Source organism: Citrus clementina, unplaced genomic scaffold (genome assembly GCF_000493195.1).
Source record: "Citrus clementina cultivar Clemenules unplaced genomic scaffold, Citrus_clementina_v1.0 scaffold_5, whole genome shotgun sequence".
Lineage (NCBI taxonomy): Eukaryota > Viridiplantae > Streptophyta > Magnoliopsida > Sapindales > Rutaceae > Citrus > Citrus x clementina.
In genome coordinates, this window is record NW_006262201.1 from 1,158,692 (window position 1) to 1,178,340 (window position 19,649).

General features: G+C 33.4%; 1 protein-coding gene and 1 pseudogene across 1 annotated transcript; both read left to right on the forward strand.

The window, feature by feature from the left end:
- Positions 1-3,722: 3,722 nt before the first annotated feature.
- Positions 3,723-12,458, forward strand: LOC112098565 (annotated as a pseudogene).
- A 1,480-nt stretch (positions 12,459-13,938) lies between these two features.
- LOC18040614 lies at positions 13,939-16,398 on the forward strand. Its single transcript, XM_024184121.1, has 5 exons — positions 13,939-14,202; positions 14,564-14,674; positions 14,762-14,941; positions 15,196-15,630; positions 15,972-16,398. The coding sequence occupies exons 1-5, from the start codon at positions 14,047-14,049 to the stop codon at positions 16,047-16,049; spliced, it is 960 nt and encodes a 319-aa protein (XP_024039889.1). The 5' UTR covers positions 13,939-14,046; the 3' UTR covers positions 16,050-16,398.
- The last annotated feature ends 3,251 nt before the right edge of the window (positions 16,399-19,649 follow it).

The following is a 19,649-nucleotide window of genomic DNA, read 5'->3' on the forward strand; positions in this document are numbered from 1 at the left end:
ATCTGTTAGATCTTTGGGACAATTTTTTTTTTTTAAATTACTACGATCTAACACACGTGTCATAATTCAATTGGCCAACACTATCACATCAGCAGATGATGTGGCCGCGTTGGCACTGGCATGACTTTCTTGTACGTACACACATTATTATCTATTCAACACTCCATTTTAGTACTGTTTTGATTGTTTTGACTGTTTCGTGCGGAAGTGAAGATGAACAGAGCTGATAATCCTCTCTTAGGGTGTGTTTGGAATTGAGGTGATGTAGCTTTTAAGCTACAGCTGCTGTGAAAAAAAAACTATAATTATGAAACAAAAGTTAATAATATATAATAAATATAAATTTTAAATAATAATTTTATTAAATTATTAAAGATATAATAAATTTTATATTATACAAGTGAAAAATCATATCAACATATCTTAAAAGCTACAATAGCTAGTGTTTACCAAACACTTTAGTACTGTAGCTTTTAAGCTATAGCTGCCCAACCTCAATCCCAAACGCACCCTTAATCTTAAGTCTCAACAGCTGAAAAACATAACAAATTGAAATGTTTTTCAACTCGGAAGATTTCGATGTGCTGCACCCATGGAGATCAGCACAACCTTCAAGGGAAGCCTTGAAACGATGGAGATCTGCCAGCGCTAACGTCAAGAACCGCCATAGAAGGTTCCATTTGGTCGCCAATCTTTCCAACCATGCCGAGGTCATGGATAACAAGCGCCAAATATATTTCCTCTTTTATATCAAGCACCAAATATAGGTTCTCTTTTACTCCCTACTTTCATTCCTTTATTATTTTTCTTTGTTGAAACAGTTTTTGTTTTGAACAGAGTGTTAGTCAACTCTCATATTTTCTTTAACTACATAATGATAGGCTTACAAAGCTTTAGATAAAACGTTTTTTATCCAGATGGTGTGACTTTTATCTTAAATGGTGATGATTGTTTATTAAGCCTTGTCACTTCCCATTGGAATAGTGATTTATAGTGGTCATGTAATAGAATCAACACCTTTTTGTTAAATCGTTGTAATGTAGAGAGTTTCAGTATCTTAAGAATTTAAATGCAATATGAACTAGATCTAGATTTATAAATGGTACATTTTGACATTGAACTTATTATTCCAAACTCAAGGCTCTCTTTTGTGTTATACGAAAAAGTAAGAATGCACTTTTTGTTATTTCCAACTCTAGACACTAAGGTGGTTCTGTTTGGGATTGAGGTGTTATAATTTTTAAAAAATAGTTACTATGGAAAAAAAAACTATAATTATAAAATAAAATCTACTAGTATATAGTAAATAAAAATTTTGGTAAAATTAGTAAATAAATAATATACTTTTTATCATACAAATGAAAAATCATATTAACATAACTTCCAATTTATAATAATTAGTGTTTACCAAATACTTTAATACTATATTTTTTAAATTACAGCTGTCCAACCTCAATTACAAACAAACCCTAAAAGTACATCAAAAGGTAACATTGATAGATAATTGAAGAGATGACTGAGGAGAGAAGGAAGACCAACGAAAAGGAAGGGATCTTGTCGAGCATACCATTACTTTATGACTTCAAAAGAGCTTTATAAGGAGATTCTCACCTCTTCATTTCTATTTCTATCACAAAGGACCTATCATCAAGGTGGTAGTGACCAAGGTCGACTTAAAAGCAAAGGTGTTTGCTAGTGTTACATGTTATTTATTTATTTATCTTTTTTTGATGAATTTGTATCATTAGATATATTTGGTACCTATAAAAGCAAGCCAAAAGTTAGCACCTACATTTTTCATCTATGATATTGGGCAAAAGCTTATTTAATCTCTGTATTATGAAGTTAGTATCCATTTAGTCCTTATATTTTTAAAAATACTTCAAAACATCCATATCGTTAAACTATTAACATCCTTGCAGTTACTTTTTATTCGTTTCGACTTACTTTTATAATATTACTCTCTTACAATAATGTTTTTTTTATATTAATAAAAAAATTAAATTAACAATTTAACCCAAAAAATGAAATAAACACAAAAAATATATATTAATTTTTGTAGAAGCTCACGTATGTCCAAAAAAATTAATATTATGTAAAAACAATTAAATTACCAAATTTTGGACATTAATAAAAAATTCATTTATTAACACCTCAACAAAGTATTTCACAAAAATTAATATTAATTCTTTTTGTTTCCATTTTATTTGTTTGGATGAAACTGGTAATTTAATTTCTAAAAAAATTATTATAAAAGTATAATATTATAAAAGCAAGCGAAAAGAAATAAAAAGTAACAGTAATGATGTCAATAATTTAATAATATAGATCTTTAAGGTATTTTTAAAAATATAAGAATTAAATAAATACTAACCTCATAATATAAGAACTAAACAAGATTTTTATGATATTTTAAATAAGTTCCTCACCACCAAGCTAATTTTGCATCAAGAAACAAGAATCTATAGGCTACACATATTATACATAGAAAATGTTAAAATTCTTTTGAGGAAAAGGAAACGCTGCAAATACTTCAGGTAAAACACTGTATTATCGATTGCATGCACGCGCACCCACAACATAAAGCGAACTCATTCTATAATGACAGTAATAAAATTTAAAAATTAAGATCTTGAAGCGATTGTGGAGAAAAATTTACATAGATCAATCCTAGATAGTAGGTTAATCATTGATGTTTTCTTATTTAACAAAGCAGTGGGTTCAATAAATTTTTAATATTAAATTTTGATAGTTGTAAGTTGGAACCAACTTGTTGAGATCGCTCAATAGTACTCACTTGTGATCCCGTAATCGGACCTACTGAAGTGGTAGGACTAACTTATCGAAGTCTTTTTGGAATTGCCATGTTCATGTGGCAAAAGATGCCACGAATCAACTGGCAAGCACCACCAAGTCAGCGGGTGATCTGGTGGGATTGGCACTACAGTAATGGTATTTATCTCTGCCAACGTGTCGCCGCCAGAAGGGAAAGAATAGGAGGAATACCGACAAATATTCTTATCATTTATGTACAAACAAACACTTTATTTATTCGACACTCCTGTTTTGACTGTTTCGTCTGACAGAGAAGCTGGAGAAGGATAATAAACCTCTCGCGCTCGGTCACTCTCAACTGAACATGTCTCTATGTACGGACCCTTCATCGCGCCTCGTCAATAACATGCCGATTGCCATGAGAAGAAAGCTACTACTCCCCTCAATCTTAACATAACAGCTGAATAACAAAACAAATTGAGATGTTTTTCAATTCAGAAGATTTCAATGTGCGGCCACGGATACCTTTTCAACCGTCGGACGAAGCCTTGAAACGATGGAGATCTGCCTGTGCTATGGACAAGAACCGCCGTGGAAGGTTCCGTATGGTCGCCCGTCTCGCCAACCAGGCCGAGGCCAGGGTTCACACTTTCGAGATACGGGTCCTATTTTACTCGCTACTCTCATTCCTTATATTATTTTTCGTTGTTGAGACAGTCTTGTTTTGAACAGAGGGTTAGTTCAACTCTCATATTTTATTTAAGTGTACAATGAGGCTTACAAAGATCAGATAATTTTTTTTTTTTTTTAATCCCGGATGGTGTGACTTTTATCTTATATGATCATTTGATGATTAGTTGTTAAGCCTTGTCACTTCTCACCCGAATGTAGAGAGTTTCAGTACCTTGAAAATTTAAATGCTGTGTGAACTGGATCTGGATTGATAAATGGTACATTTGGACATTGAATTTATTATTCCCAACTCAAGGCTCTCAGTTGTGTTACAGGATAAAAAAATTATTTCACTTAGTGTTCGAAAAGCTGCGTCGCAGTTTATTGATGATGTGCCATCAAGTGAATGCGCTGCGCCCCACGGTCCACATTATTTTCAAAAAGCTGCACTTGATTTTACTAGATCACTTGACGATGCGCCGTTGAGTGAATACCACGCCAAAGCTAGAAGATTTCAAGAATTTGTTGATGACATAGGATACACCATCAAAGGCCATGATTTAAAGATACCGAAACGTACAAATGCAGTGTTTTCCCTCAGGGTAGGGAATTTATTAACTTATCCTGTTTTGAAGGCAACATCCTTTAGGGTATATCTTCTCAATCATCCTGTGTTCAAAGCATTTTCATCCATGCGGAATATATTTAGTAATCTTTTGTTGGGGGTCGCATTTTTACGACATAAATTTCAATATTATATGTCATTATGTAAAGACATTGTGACCCTTGCTGCCAAAGTTAGAAGAATGCAAGATTGTCTTAATGATGCAGAATACGTTTCACATGATGATGATGATGATTCTAAAGATCATCCAATTAGCATAATTATGGAAACGGTTTATAATGTCTCTCCGAATGGGAAATTTAGAAGAAGAATAACGTCATGGCAAAAGGGTGAGCTTTTGGGAAGTGGGTCATTTGGGTCAGTGTATGAAGGCCTCACTGAGTAAGTGAAATCTGTTCCTGTGTTAATGTTCTTGGAACTTGTGAAAAGGAGTTTTATTGTTCTGATGGTATTTCAATATCCATTTGGTTACATAGCCTCATTGATATGTACCTGCTGAAGGTTTTTAATAAGTTAAAAAGGATGTACAATGTTGGTTTAGAAGGAAGTTTCTATGAACTTATTGAATACCTTGTCTGCTTTCTGAATGATAATACAAGAAAAGTGATAGACTTCATGATGAGACCTCAATGGGATTTTGGGTATGCTACTTGTAAATCTACTCATCTTATTTCTCAAGATAGTCATGCAAGATGAATTCAACTTCGTTTTTGAGGCAGATAAATTTGATGATGAGCTAGACTGGATATTCTTTTGCACATTCCTACTTGAAACAATTAACTTTTGCAACTATTTTACCATTTTCTTCTAAATATTTCTAAGGTTTTGAGGTGTATTTTATTTGTTTTGCAATGAAAGTGGTTAGGATTATATTTATGTGGTCAGGCTTAAAATGATTAACTTGGCCTTGTTTACTATCTTTGATATGCGTGTTTATTTGCAAGCATCCATGAGCATGTACTTATTTTTTCAGCAACTTCTCTCATGCTTTCTGGTTTGTTAGCAGTGATGGATTCTTTTTTGCTGTGAAGGAGGTTTCTTTGCGGGATGAACGACCTCGGGGAAAGCAGATGTGAAAATAGGTAGAGAAAAAGTTTATGGAACAATTCTCTATTTTATCACTTCATGAGACTGTACACGGTCTTAATATAGGGATACAAGAGACTAAGAAAGGAAAGGAAAAAATTAAAGCAGAATATTACACACTGATTTCTAGGAAGCAATAACTCTATATTTACACCAAATATACACCTAAATATATAAGGAAAACCAAATCACAATTTGATTTGGTCAACCTTTCAACACTCCCCCTCAAGCTGGTCTAAAAATGTCTTTCAAGGCCAGCTTGCAGACCAATTTCTCAAAATATTTCTTAGGTAGTCCCTTGGTGAGTATATCAGCAATCTGCTCATTTGTAGGAATGTAGGGCATGCAGACCAAACCATTGTCCAGTTTTTCTTTTATGAAGTGTTTGTCCACTTCAACATGTTTAGTTCGGTCGTGGAGTACTGGATTATGTGCTATTGCAATGGCAGATTTGTTGTCACAATATACTTTCATAGGTAGAGAATTACTTGCCTTAAGTTCTTCAAGAATTTTTTTGATCCAAAAAATCTCACAAATTCCTAGAGCTACTGCTCTATATTCTGCCTCTGCACTACTCCTTGCTACCACAGTTTGTTTCTTGCTGTGCCAAGTGACCAAATTTCCTCCAACAAAGGTGCAGTAACCAGAAGTGGATCTTCTATCGGTTACACTACCAGCCCAGTCAACATCAGTGTAGACTTCCACTTGTAGGTGCCCGTTTTTTCTGAACAAAAGACCTTGACCCGGAGATCCTTTTAAGTATCTGAGGATTCTATATACAGTTTCAAAGTGTTCTGGTCCTGAAGCATGCATAAACTGACTGGCTAAGCTCACTGCAAAGGCTATGTCCGGGCGTGTATGTGAAAGGTAGATTAATCTACCTACAAGGCGTTGGTACCAATCTATGTTGGTCACATCTTCAATTTTAGCTGGCTGTAATTTCATATTAGGATCTATGGGTGTCTCGACTGCTTTACATCCGAGTAGACCTGTCTCTTCAAGCAAATCAAGAACATACTTGCGTTGAGACACAACAATCCCATCTTTTGATCTAGCAAACTCCATGCCCAAAAAATACTTCAGGCTGCCTAAGTCTTTGATTTCAAAGTCACGTGCAAGCACTTTCTTTAATCTGCAAATCTCAACTAAGTCATCACCAGTCAAAATTATATCATCTACATATACAATTAACACGGCTAATTTCCCTTCAATAGAATGTTTGTAAAACATTGTATGATCTGCCTGACTTTGGGAGTAGCCGTGTCCCTTCATAACATTACCAAAGCGTTCAAACCATGCTCTAGGAGACTGTTTGAGCCCATACAAAGACTTATGTAGTTTACACACTTTACTGCTGCCATGATTTCCCTCAAAACCTGGTGGTAAATCCATAAAGACTTCTTCTTCTAGCTCCCCATTCAGAAAAACATTTTTAACATCTAACTGGTATAGATTCCAATCAGAATGTACAGCCAATGAGATAAGGACCCGGATGGAATTTATCTTTGCAACGGGGGCAAAGGTTTCTTGATAATCAATTCCATAAGTTTGAGTGAACCCCTTTGCTACAAGCCTTGCCTTATATCTCTCAACACTCCCATCAGCATTACATTTAAGTGTAAACACCCACTTACAACCAACAGTTTTCTTTTCTTTTGGTAAATCCACAATCTCCCACGTACCATTCTTCTTTAGAGCATTCATTTCCTCTAAAACTGCTAACTTCCAATCTGGATGGTCTAGGGCTTCTTTTATGGTTCTAGGAATTGGTATCTGAGAGATTTTTGTGGTAAAAGCTCTTTGTTTATTGGACAACTTTTCATAGGAAACATATCTAGCAATGGGGTGCTTAGTACAGGTTCGGGTTCCTTTCCTATGTTCTATGGGTAAGTCAAGATCAGGAAAAAAAATGCTGGAATGTTTAGGAGAAGAAATGTTACCTGAATTTTCTGAGGAATCAGTGCTTGGAGGCGACGATTGAGGCTGTACCGAGTTTATGGGAGGGTCTTTACTACTGTGATGATACTTTCGAGTATAAACACGAAGCTCTGGTGGTGGAATTTTATCTCGTAGTATTTCTCCCCCTGTCTCTGGTACATTAACACTTGGTTCCTATAGTTCAAGGTTTCCTAGTTTTTCATTATTAGAAATATCAGTTTTTTGAGTTTGAGTTGAAGTGCCCAGATCAGGTAAAAACAGATTAGGCATAGGTGCAGAAGTATGCCAAAGATTAGGCATAGGTGTAGAAGTATGCCAAAAATGATCTTCACTATTTTCTTTCTCCCCCTGAAGAGAATTTTGGCCAAAAAAAGGTTGATTTTCGAGAAATATAACATCCATACTGACATGAAATTTCTTTGTTTGAGGATTGAAACATTTGTAACCTTTTTTATTAGGAGCATAGCCCAAGAAAACACATTTTTCAGATCTAGGATCCAATTTAGATCTAAGATGGTTAGGAACATGAACAAACACAGTGCACCCAAAGACTCTTAACTGAATATTGGAGGTAATCCTACTAGAAGGATATATAAGTGTGAAGTATTCTAAAGGTGATTGATACTTTAAAACACGAGTAGGCATCATATTAATCAAATAACATGCTGTTAAAACAGCATCACCCCACAAATATTTAGGAACATGCATAGAGAGCATGATAGCCCGACTAACTTCAAGTCAATGGCGGTTTTTCCGTTCCGCAATTCCATTTTGTTGTGGAGTATCACGACAAGTGGATGTGTGAATTATACCCTTTTCCTTACAAAACACCTCTAGATAATTATTAAAATATTCAGTACCATTATCTGTATGGAGTAGGCTTATTTTTGTTTGAAAATGATTTTCAACCATGTTATAAAAATCTTTGAATAACCCCTCAACTTCAGATTTTTCTCTTATTAAATAAACCCAACAAAGCCGAGTATGATCATCTATGAATGTTACAAACCATTTTTTTTCCAGTTACAGTGTTGATTTTTGAGGGTCCCCAAACATCACTATGAATTAAATAAAAAGGTTTTGAGGCACGATAAGTAAGTGCTTTATATGAAATTCGATGACTTTTAGATAAAAAACAACTTTCACACTGAAAAGTAGTACAATCAACATTTTAAAATAAATCTGGAAACAAATATTTCAAATAAGGAAAGTTAGGGTGTCCTAGTCTAAGGTGCCAAAGCATTATTTGATCCCTAGCAGAGTTTGAACTAATACTACTGTTCAAACCTTGAGCTTGTTTATTCCTTGATAAGTAGTCATCAAAATAGTAAAGACCTTCTCGCAAACTAGCACTGCCAATCATCGTCCCCAAGTCCCTGTCCTGAAATTCACAATGGGAGTCAAAAAAGACAGCACAACAATTAGAATCTTTGGTTAATTTACTGACAGATAACAGATTGCAAGAAAATTTAGGGACATGTAGCACATTTTTAAGCTCAATGGTTCCAAAGATTTTTATTGATCCTTTTCCAGCTATGGAAGATAAGCTTCCATCAGCAACTCTTACCTTTTTGTTACCAGGGCAAGGATAATAGGAATCAAATAAACTAGAAATACTAGTCATATGATCAGAAGCACCGGAATCAATAATCCATGGTGCAGTAGTTGAGTGGCTAAATAGAGCATTAATAATACCACCTGTTTGGGCTAGTGAACCACTAGGAGTAGCAGTAGTTGAACCACTAGGAGTAGAGGAAATTTGGTCAGACATGGTAGGGAAGAGATCAGAAAGAAAGGGAGCCTAGCTCTGATACCATGTGAAAATAGGTAGAGAAAAAGTTTATGGAACAATTCTCTATTTTATCACTTCATGAGACTGTACACAGTCTTAATATAGGGATACAAGAGACTAAGAAAGGAAAGGAAAAAATTAAAGCAAAATATTACACACTGATTTCTAGGAAGCAATAACTCTATATTTACACCAAATATACACCTAAATATATAAGGAAAACCAAATCACAATTTGATTTGGTCAACCTTTCAACAGCAGAGCATTCTTCAACTTGACCAGGTGGGATGATTAGTCTTGTCCTGCTGGAAGTCCATTACATATTATTCTGTAGTCTTTTTCTCTGCTTTAAACTACAAATCATGCAGTTGCATATTTTTATTCTGCCTCTAAATAGCTACGTGACAAGATCATTTCTCTAATAATATGTTTATTGGCTCAGGAAATTTCTCTTTCAGTCAGTTTGAACATGACAACATAGTTCAATATATTGGCACAGAGAAGGTATGCGTCTAACCTCAGTGCTTGCATTTTCGCCTTTCATTTTCTCATAGTAATATTTGTGAAGTGAGAGTCAGAACTGTGTGCTTGTAATGACATTTATAGACCCCTAACACCTATGATTTTGCTGGAATTTGAAGCATTGTGTATTAATGCATGTTATTGACTTTAGCACTATTTGAGTTTTTTTTTTCTCCTCTTTTAAGTGAAATTATACTGTCGTTGTCCTTATCATTAACATAATCGATTGGATTAAGTAGGCATACTTGACAGGAAATACTTCAGAATCAAAGTTTTATGCTACAATTAAATCGCCAGTATTCCCAACTATCCATATACCTGCGAGGAACTCTATTATTGCCATCTTTAATTTCTTCCTGCTACATTTAGTTGTGCAATTCATTATTATCTGGCATTCCAGTATACATAAACCTATCTTATTTGTTAAAGTACAGAAAGAACAAGGAACTTCCCACTAGTCCTAAATTTGAAGAAAAATGCAGCCCTGTTGCACACTTTGTGTGGCATATTAACTAATTTTTTAAATTTCTATGAAATTTGTCTCTGTTATATTGAATTGTCCTTTTATATCTGGTTGTTTAGGTGTGATTATTTCATTTCTGGCTCTTTAATTCTAAGTCACCAAATGATTCCAGGATGAAAATAGGCTTTATATATTCCTTGAGCTTGTAAAGAAGGGTTCACTTGCAAATCTTTATCAAAAGTACCACTTGAGTGATTCTCAAGTCTCTTCATACACAAGGCAGATCCTGAATGGCTTAACATATCTTCATGAGCGGAATGTGGTTCACAGGTGAAATAATTGGTTTGGCTGCTATATTCCCAGTTCCTTCTCCTTATCGTGATGTGTCCTCTCAATATTCTACATTTTATGTCAAGATGTCTAAGTGCAAATAGATGTAGCATTGATGATTGTTTATGCAGATAGGAAGTCAGTTCTTTCTCTTGCTGTTTGTTTGCAATATGTGATTATTTATACATTCGTTTTCTTTCCAAAAATGCAGCTTTTTGGAGCTCAATCTTTAAAACTAGTCTAGAAATATGCATATTGTTAAGCGTTTCTATTGCTGATACTTCATATAAAATTTCCTGATGGTATTAGAAATAAGATGTTGTAGAGGAAAGATTGAGAAAATCGATAGAAACAAAGAGAAAAAAACGTATAAGAGCATAGAAATAACAAAATAGCGTTTAAGGTGGTAGGATGTTTTGTAAACAGCTAACCATGTTGAATATGCATTTTGAAGAAATAATTGCAATCATAACCATTTGCAGATAGTTTTAATCCCCCACAAGGAAAATTACATTCTCAGTTGCTGCAAATCATGGATATTGGTTTCATTCAAGGTTAAACAGAAGATAGCAATAACGGAGGTTGTTATTTGGAATTGAGGGAAAGTTTGCAAGTGTTAATCATAACTTAGCAGCTGCAGAGTTTCAACAGAATAATAATGTGGTATCTTCTTAGTGCATGTACTGGGGATGAATTTATAGACAAGGCAAATCTCAGCTGATGAGAGTAAGAAATTCTTCTCTCAGCAAAATGTTATAAAAAATGCTCATTCAGATAGCTCACTGATTGTTTACAGACTTATGAAAATTGTTAAAAAGCGTGTGGAGATGAATGAATTTTTTTTTAAAGAGAAAATTTGAAATTCATTTCCAGGCCAGGTACATAGCTGGTCTATCTTTTGGGCTAATATAATTGTGGCAGGTGAACTTAGCAATGACACTTGAAAGTTGCTTTTGTTATACTATTTTAAGTATATCTCTTTTAAACTTTGTCTCTTTTCATTTTCAAGGGAGATAAAATGTGCAAATATATTGGTAGATGCTAGTGGATTAGTAAAACTTGCGGATTTTGGGTTGCAAAGGTAGTTAATCTCTCCCCTTCTTTGTAAAACTCGTGAATGCTACTGTACTTGATGCAATATATTTGATCTTTTCAGGCAACTACAACGAATGATGTCAAATCGTTCGAAGGAACACCATTCTGGGTGGCCCCTGAGGTTTTCCTCTTCTCTTGTAGTCTGATTTATATGGACAAAATTTTATCTATTTTCTCAATGTCCATCATTTATAACCGAATTTGCATGGTCTCAAGGTTTAACTGATCTACTTGTTTATAACCATTGATCTTTTGATCATTTTTCAAATTTGATAGCTCTGAGACACATAAAATCTGATTTTTCTTTTTACACAGCTCAAGTGCAACTTTTTAGCTTGACATGTTTGGCAGAGTCTTTAGGAGGTTAATTTTTGAATTTGACACTACTATGTTTCTGTTATTTTTTTTTTTTCATTTTTCCATAGCTTGCGTTTTGTATGGCTTTAAAGATTGTAAATCAGATCCTCTACCTTCTTCCATTCGAGTTTTGAAACATTTTCTGCTCACTGTCATTTGAAGTTGATGAGAAAAAACCTCTCTTTATTTTAGATGTAGATAATTCTAGTTATATAGTTGGTATTGGTACACATTTATCAAAATATCACCCAGTACTCACACCAAAAACCTGGAAACTGACTCTTAGTAACTGGTAATCATCTTTTCATATATCAAATTGACACGTACCAAATATGTTTCTATTAGACATTCCAGGTTAACAAAATTAGTTTTGCATTTTAGGTTGTGAATTTAAAGAACAATGGCTATGGACTATCTGCAGATATATGGAGCCTTGGGTGTACTGTGTTGGAGATGTTAACGCATCAGCCTCCATACTCTCACTTGGAAGATGTAAGTAAAAAAAATTTCATGCATTAAAATTGGTTTGCTTTCCCTAATTCTCCATGTTTTATTTTATATGCCTATTTTTTCTTGTTAAACATCTTGTGATTTGAAAAAGGTTGCGTAATTTTGTGTGTTGGCAGATGCAAGCATTATTCAGAATAGGCAGGGGTAAACTTCCTTCAGTTCCCAACTCATTATCGAGAGATGCCCGGGATTTTATTCTTAAATGCTTACAAGTTAACCCAAATGATCGGCCTACTGCAGCTCAACTAATGGAGCATCCGTTTGTAAAGAGGCCGCTGCAAACTTCTAGGTGACTTCCTTCTCCTCATTATAACATCATGCAGTCTTGAAAGTTTCTGATCATCCTTTGGGGTTTATGTATATCTTAGAGGTAGTCTAGCGGTATCATCAAATTTAAACTGCAACCTGTATTTGTAGGTTTGACTTCCCGTTTGGGTTTAATATCAGGGACATACTGAAAATAATTGTTAAATGCATTTATAAAATATCCATTTGGGCTCGCAACTTCACTTGCAAGCTTATGGGGAACTGAGGAATGGAGGAACAAAATTGTGATGCATCCAACGGCTGCCTTGGTGATCTAAATTCACTGTATGAAGGGAATATACAAGTGCCTCTAGATGTTTTAATTCAACTCTTTCCTGTTGATAACAGGGCAAACCTTGAGATATTCACATTAGATCTGGCTGCTTTGCTCTTTATACCAATTTGCTTTGAGGTTAACGTGATTGTCAACATGGTTATTGTGTCATCTGATTCTATATCCTTTAGGAATAATTTTTTTTTTTTTTTATTGTTTGTGTTGCTCTTCTTTATTTTGCATGTGCTCTTTGTTCAAAGGCGTGGCCAAGCGAATTGCTAATACTTTTAAGAGCTTTGAGATGAGGCACATGCGGTGTTAATACAATGCCAAGCATCTTTTTGCCGTTAAATCTACCTGCCAGGCAACTCTTGGCACTGAAAACAGAGATGGTGCATTCTTGGTGAATATGCACAAGGCACAACTGCTCATGATGCAAAATCTGAGAAACTGAGATGGTGCACACATTCTTTCATCACTCATCAACCTCCTAAAGACAGACCAGTGTTTGACATCAATTTGGTGTAAATAACTCTTTTTCAAGAAGTAAAAATCGGTACTTGTGAAATTTATATGTTGCATATTATGGACCGCTCAAAAGGTGAACTCTGCAATGTATGTTTATGCATGCGCTGAGAGTTTGTTCATATGAAGAAACAGATGAAGTATAAATATGTTGTTAGATGCTGATATTTTGTGGTCTTTTTGGCTTTTGGGAATCATAAAATGGGTTGTTTATGCATACACTACTTCCAGCTGTGCCAGGAAGAAAACTGAAATGCTGTTACCTTGGAAATTTCTTCCGGACGAAGCATTGTAAATTCAGTTTTAGGAGAAAGCAATCCCTCTGCCTCTGCTAAGCCACTCAACCTATTGTTTCATTTTCTTTTTTATTTATTTTTTAATTCTTTTTTTCTTTTTTTATTTACCGAAACGAGTAATACTATTTTTGCGCGTAAAATTACATGTAAATTCGTACAAGATCACCCAAGACAAACACATGATATAGAAGATACTAGAAGATAAATTTACTAAGGTCATTAATTTTTGTTTTAAAAAAATTATTCATGGCTGTATGTCGCCGCCTCCCACTTTTCCTACACATTCCTCATTCTATCTGTCACGTGTAACACAACAAACTTTACAGTTATAAACCACTGTACAGTTATAAAGCACGCAAGGACAAAGGAGAGTGTTGTTTTTTTTTTTATTCCAAGCGAAATGGATAAAGAAAAGTCAGGAGTACGGGCACTTGTTTATACTTAAAAAAAACAGAGAGAAGAAAATTTATTAACAGCGCAATGAGAAAACAATTGAGCGAGTTATTGAATTCGAAGGACTTCGATGATGGTCAGAAAATTGGGTCGGAGAAGACCTTGAGAAGATGGAGATCTGCCTGCAATGGCCGCAGAAGCTTCCATAAGCTCGCCGGTCCCGACGATCGTCTCAAATTACAGGTGAATTATTCCTTTAATTTCTTTATTTTTTTTTCAATTATTAGTTAACTTATGAGTCAAGTTCATTTGGGTTACCTTTATTGATTGATTGATTTATTTATTTATTTTAATTATATAAGTAATTTTTGTATTTACTTTTTTAGTTGTTTGTCTAATTTCGTTGGGGTTAATGCCTAATGGGAAACTTTTAAAATCAACACTCAAGAATTTAAATGCAGAGTGAAGGGTAAAGGTGAATAGTACTAAATGATTGAACTTACGATACCAAACTAAAGGCTTTCTGTGTGTTATAGGAACAATCTAGAGTTTAATATGTTGCCCAAAAGCTGTACTTCACTTTACTGAAAATGTGAGTCTGCAGTCAAATGAAGATGTGCCATCAAGTGAATACATTGTGATTGAGGCTGATACCGAAGCTAGAAGATTTCAAGAACCCATTGATGATGATGGATCCACAATCAGTGGCCTTCATGTAATGATAATTCACACTGAAACTTTTGTTCCTCACTCGAAATTCAATTTAGAATACCGAACTAAATGTCGTCTCTTTGTGTTACAGAAACAAGTTAGGGTTTCAGTTGTCGTTCTAAAAGCTGTACTTCACTTTACAGAAAGTCCGAGTCTGCGTTCAAATGAAGATGTTCCATCAAGTGAATACGTTGTGACCGAGGCTGCCACCGAAGCCAGAATATTTCAAGAACCCGTTGAGGACGTTGGATCCACCGTCAATGGCCATGAGGTAATGATAATTTATACTGAAACTTTTATTCCTCAATTCAATTTTCAAATATCAAAATATGCTCTTTTGATATTTGAAAATCTGAAAATCGCTCAAGTATCCGTTTTCCTGTTTGGATTTGGATACATCGAGATAAGAACATTAAAGTTTTGCATACAATTGGCCTCCAATTTCTGAGATTAAAAATTTTAACTTAATGAACAACAATACAATCTCATTGATTGATTTATAACTGCATTCTTTGTATATTACAGATTTTTGAGCTACTTGGTGAATATGAGAAACGTGCACTTGCTGTGTTTTATCTTGTGTTGGAAGCGACATCATTTTTACTGGATATATTTGGGAAAAGTAAGAAGAGCATCCTTCTTGCTGCATTTCTATTGTCAGCATTTGGTTTTGCTATTACTATGAGTACGCATGTGAGAAGAAACATAGCTGCAACCAGAATGCATTTACAGAAGCGACTACTTATGGTGTTGGAAATATCTTTCTCTTTGGTCCAGTTGATTGTTATGCTTATTTATTTTATTCTGGCGCAATTGGGTGTAAAGAACAATTTCAATACATCTGTTTTCCCGCTGGTCTTTGCTATAATTGCTGCTGTGTTTACTTTCAAGTATGATGGGGAAGTTACTGATTCATCAGGCCCCGACAGTGCGCTTGTGGCCCTAGCTGCTGGTAGTCAGGTATGATTCTGAACACAGTTGTAATCATCAAGCTGCACTTGGTGAATTCGCATAACTTATCACCTCTATGACTATGAATTCCTACAAATATAAAGAAAACTGCATGAGACTCTAAGCTTCTGCAGTATTGTGGAAAGAAGGAAATATAAAGATTGTGAGATTGCATTGTGTAAGTCAATAATTTAGTCATATGAGGTCTATAAAAGATTGATTTAACAATTTGTATGTATAATGCTACGGTGTCTGTAGATTTAGAAATCCTCTATGCAATTAACGATTATTATAGCAGTATGGCCAAATCAGTACAGATACCAAATCTTTGATAGTTTGCATCTTTTTAGGTTCATATGCCAAATATCACTCGCAATGAGGATCCAGAAGCAAACGGCAGCATGCCTATGTTGGCAGACTTCCGATGATTAATGAAGATGCTTTTGAGAAACGAGGTCCATATGCTTGTTCTTCACTCTGCCTTCAGGCTTGCTCTTTCTCTCACACTATTTACACAAACTCTCTTTTCAGTACCAAAAGCTTTATATATGTTAATAGATGAGTTTGTGAGTAATGTTTCAGTGGCTTATTTTAGGAGTCTCACAATTTGATTTTTGTTCCATGGTTAGGGCCTAGAGGAGGCATTTGCCCCCATTTGTTCATTCATTTGATTCAGATTCAAGTTTTGGTCTTAGGTGTTACAATTTCAATTACTTTGTATTCGAGTTGGATAAATACCTGTAATTTGGATTATACCTACTCAATATATATGCATTATCTTCTCTGAGTAACTTTTTGTTTATGGAGCTTGTTGAGGGTATTAAATGATGGTGTTAGTATTTTGGTGTCCAAGTCATTTGATGAAATTCATGAAACTTGTATTATGTCAATTAGAATAAATGAAGCTGTTTTGATTGGGTCACAGAAGAAACTTTTGATGTGCCAACTAATTATTGATCGGCATGGTCAATTGTCTTGGGAAAAAAGTACACTATATGATATGAATCTTTTTAAAAAGTGATTTTATCATTATCATTGTTATTATTATTATTATTATTTAACATAAGGATTTTATTATTGTTATTAACTTTAAAGCATTAATAGTAGGGTAATAATAGACCCTTAGATTTGTATGTTTTAATCATAATCATCCAGCCTCCGGTGACCAAATTCACTGCAAAAGTAGCTTTTGTTCCTGCTGCATGGCGGGTTTTTTTACCAGAAGTTTTGCATTTCGCCGCCAGAAACTAGTTCAAATAATCAATTAACGTCACCATGCAATCAATAGGACATCCCACTAGCTATGTTCATGTTGCTAGTAGATGTACATTGGATTATTATTTTCTTGTGGTTGAAGATTCATCTGAACCAAATGGACCCATGTGTAATAAAAATAAATAGATAAATAACAAAAACGCAGAAGCACAAACAGAAAATTTAATATTTTTCTGACAAAATAAAGAGATACGTGGGGGCAGCGGAAGACTGACTTTTGATGACTCTTTGTCCGCCATTAGAGAATAACTGCAACCAAACCATGTTTTTCACTTCAATTATTATTAGTATTATCAATAATTAGGGCTTCTTTATCAACATCGACCTTTCACTCAAATTCAACAGCCAAAGTTGCCAGCGGGTTGTGCTCGGCTGATCAAAAGCAAGTAGTATATGTAGGGGAATGTAATCATAGATGACGCCTTGCACAGCCACGTTCTCTGTCATTTTCTCATTTACTTTTTAGAAAGTAATCCAATTTGAGGATAGAACTCAAATTAATAAGGAATTATTATCAAATCGAATAGAATAACAACAATAATTTAGATTAGCAAAGAGGTGTTATAGGATAAACAATGCTTGTGAAGAATCCAATTTTAAATAAAAGAATTTCACATACTGTATTTTATCTTTTCTCTTTTTACTTTTTTTAAAATTTAAAATAACCCTTTTAAATGTTTGTCAATCAGTAATATAATTTTTAAAATAATTAAAATTTTTACTAATAAAACTAACGTGCACCATTGATTAAATCTAATGGTATATATTTATTATATTATTGATTTTGTAAAAAAAAATTATAGCATTATACAAGGACCACAAAACTATCGTTTTCTACTGAAAAATTTAAAATTTAGTCAAATATGGTCAATCCTATATTTCTATCATAAATTTCTTGATAGAAATAATTTCTATCACCATCCTATCATACATTTATGATAGAAAATAATTTTATCATAAGTCTATCATTAATCCTTGATGGACAGTAATTCTATCACGAATTCGACATTAATCCTTGATAGACCTATAATTGTATCACAAGTCCATCATAGTTTTATGACATAAGCCATTTTGTTTAGAATCCATCATAAAATGTTTGTTATCTATTGCTAGTTTTCTTATAGTTACATAAACTTATTTTACATAATTATGTTCAAAAAGAAAGTTTATGTGATATTTTAAAAAGGATTTCTTTATAATACTGTATGTATTTTTACAGCATTGATAGTGGGATTAATGTGGACCATTAGTTTTAAGTATCTTAATCTCAATCGTCAATTTAATATAATGGATAATTAAATAACTATTGAAAATGTAGCATGTAATTTACAAGTTGCTGGAAAATATTTTTTTGATTTTAAATTAATATTAATTTGAAAAAAAAAGCCACACAAACCCAAAGGTTTGCTCAAATAGTCATACAGATCTACTTGGTTTCATAAATGGTAATACAGACCCCTTAATTTTCATTAATGACTATTATATATTTTGATTTAAACAACCTGAGTAAATATAAATATAGTAATAAGATAAAAATAATAATAAATATCATATGATACAAATAAAATATTACAATAAGTATAATTAATAAAATAACTTGTATAATGAATTTTTTTAATATTAAGTTACTATTAATCTATCCCGATGGGTTTATTAAAATCTACTAATTCAAAAATTAACTTTAAGATAGATATTAATACAAATATAATTAGAAAAGATATTATAAATAAAACACTATAAATTTTTATAAATTGTTGTGAGTGTTAGGTATAACTATTTCAATATTCTATATCATACATCATACTTAAGATGTTGATTTTGTTGAAGTGTTATGTTATTAAACATTAAGCTTTGCATTTATAATGTTCTACAACTTTAATGTAAAATGTAATTGAAAAAATAAAAACATTTTTTAGTAGTCAATTGTTTTGTAATATGATCAAATTAAGACAGAGTTATCATATTTTCATTGTTGAATATGCATATGATTCTTATTGAATACAAAGGTGCATCATTATGGATAGCATAGTTTCATCATCATCATCTTGCATCCATTTTTAAAAAAATAGAAATATAGACCTAAAATAAGCTAATGGAGGAAGACCAACGGTCCTGAAAAGTTGTTCCATAAATTTAAGCCTACGGTGATACTTATTTCTAGACTGATACTCTAAGTAACTTAGGGCATGTTCAGTATCATTTTGTAGTCCCTATTTTCATTTTAATTTTAATAGTACATGTGCAATATATGTTCAGCGAGCCTAAACCTTAAATCAAATTATAAAATGTATTAAACAGAATTTATTTGATAGTAATAAAAATTAAAACATGTTAAACACATTTTCTGTAAATTACAAAACGAATTATAAAATAATATACTACACGTCCTCCAAAGCATAGCGAATAAATTATATTTTACAAACACATATAAGACATGTGTTAAGTTAGTAGAGTTGATTTTTCTTGTAGTCATTAAGACATATGAATTGATACCCCTCCCCCCCAAACACACACACACATATTGAGTATTTCTATCTACCCCTATTTATTAATAGAAGGAAAATTAAAATCGTAATTACCTCGATATCTTATGAATTGATATGTCACATACAAATATCAGTGAAAATTAATTTTTAGATTAATGAAGTAAACCATATATAGGCATTTAATTAATCTAAGGTCAAATGAATATATCACATGACATTTCATGAAGTAGTCCAGTTTTAAAACTTTGCATATAGTTTTGTAACTTA

Excerpts from the sequence above, each read along its gene's own strand:
- LOC18040614 (XM_024184121.1), top strand. The coding sequence starts at position 14,047 with ATGAGAAAACAATTGAGCGAGTTATTGAATTCGAAGGACTTCGATGAT. Across the intron at positions 14,942-15,195 it reads CCACCGTCAATGGCCATGAG|ATTTTTGAGCTACTTGGTGA; the intron begins GTAATGATAATT and ends TGTATATTACAG. Across the intron at positions 15,631-15,971 it reads CCCTAGCTGCTGGTAGTCAG|GTTCATATGCCAAATATCAC; the intron begins GTATGATTCTGA and ends GCATCTTTTTAG.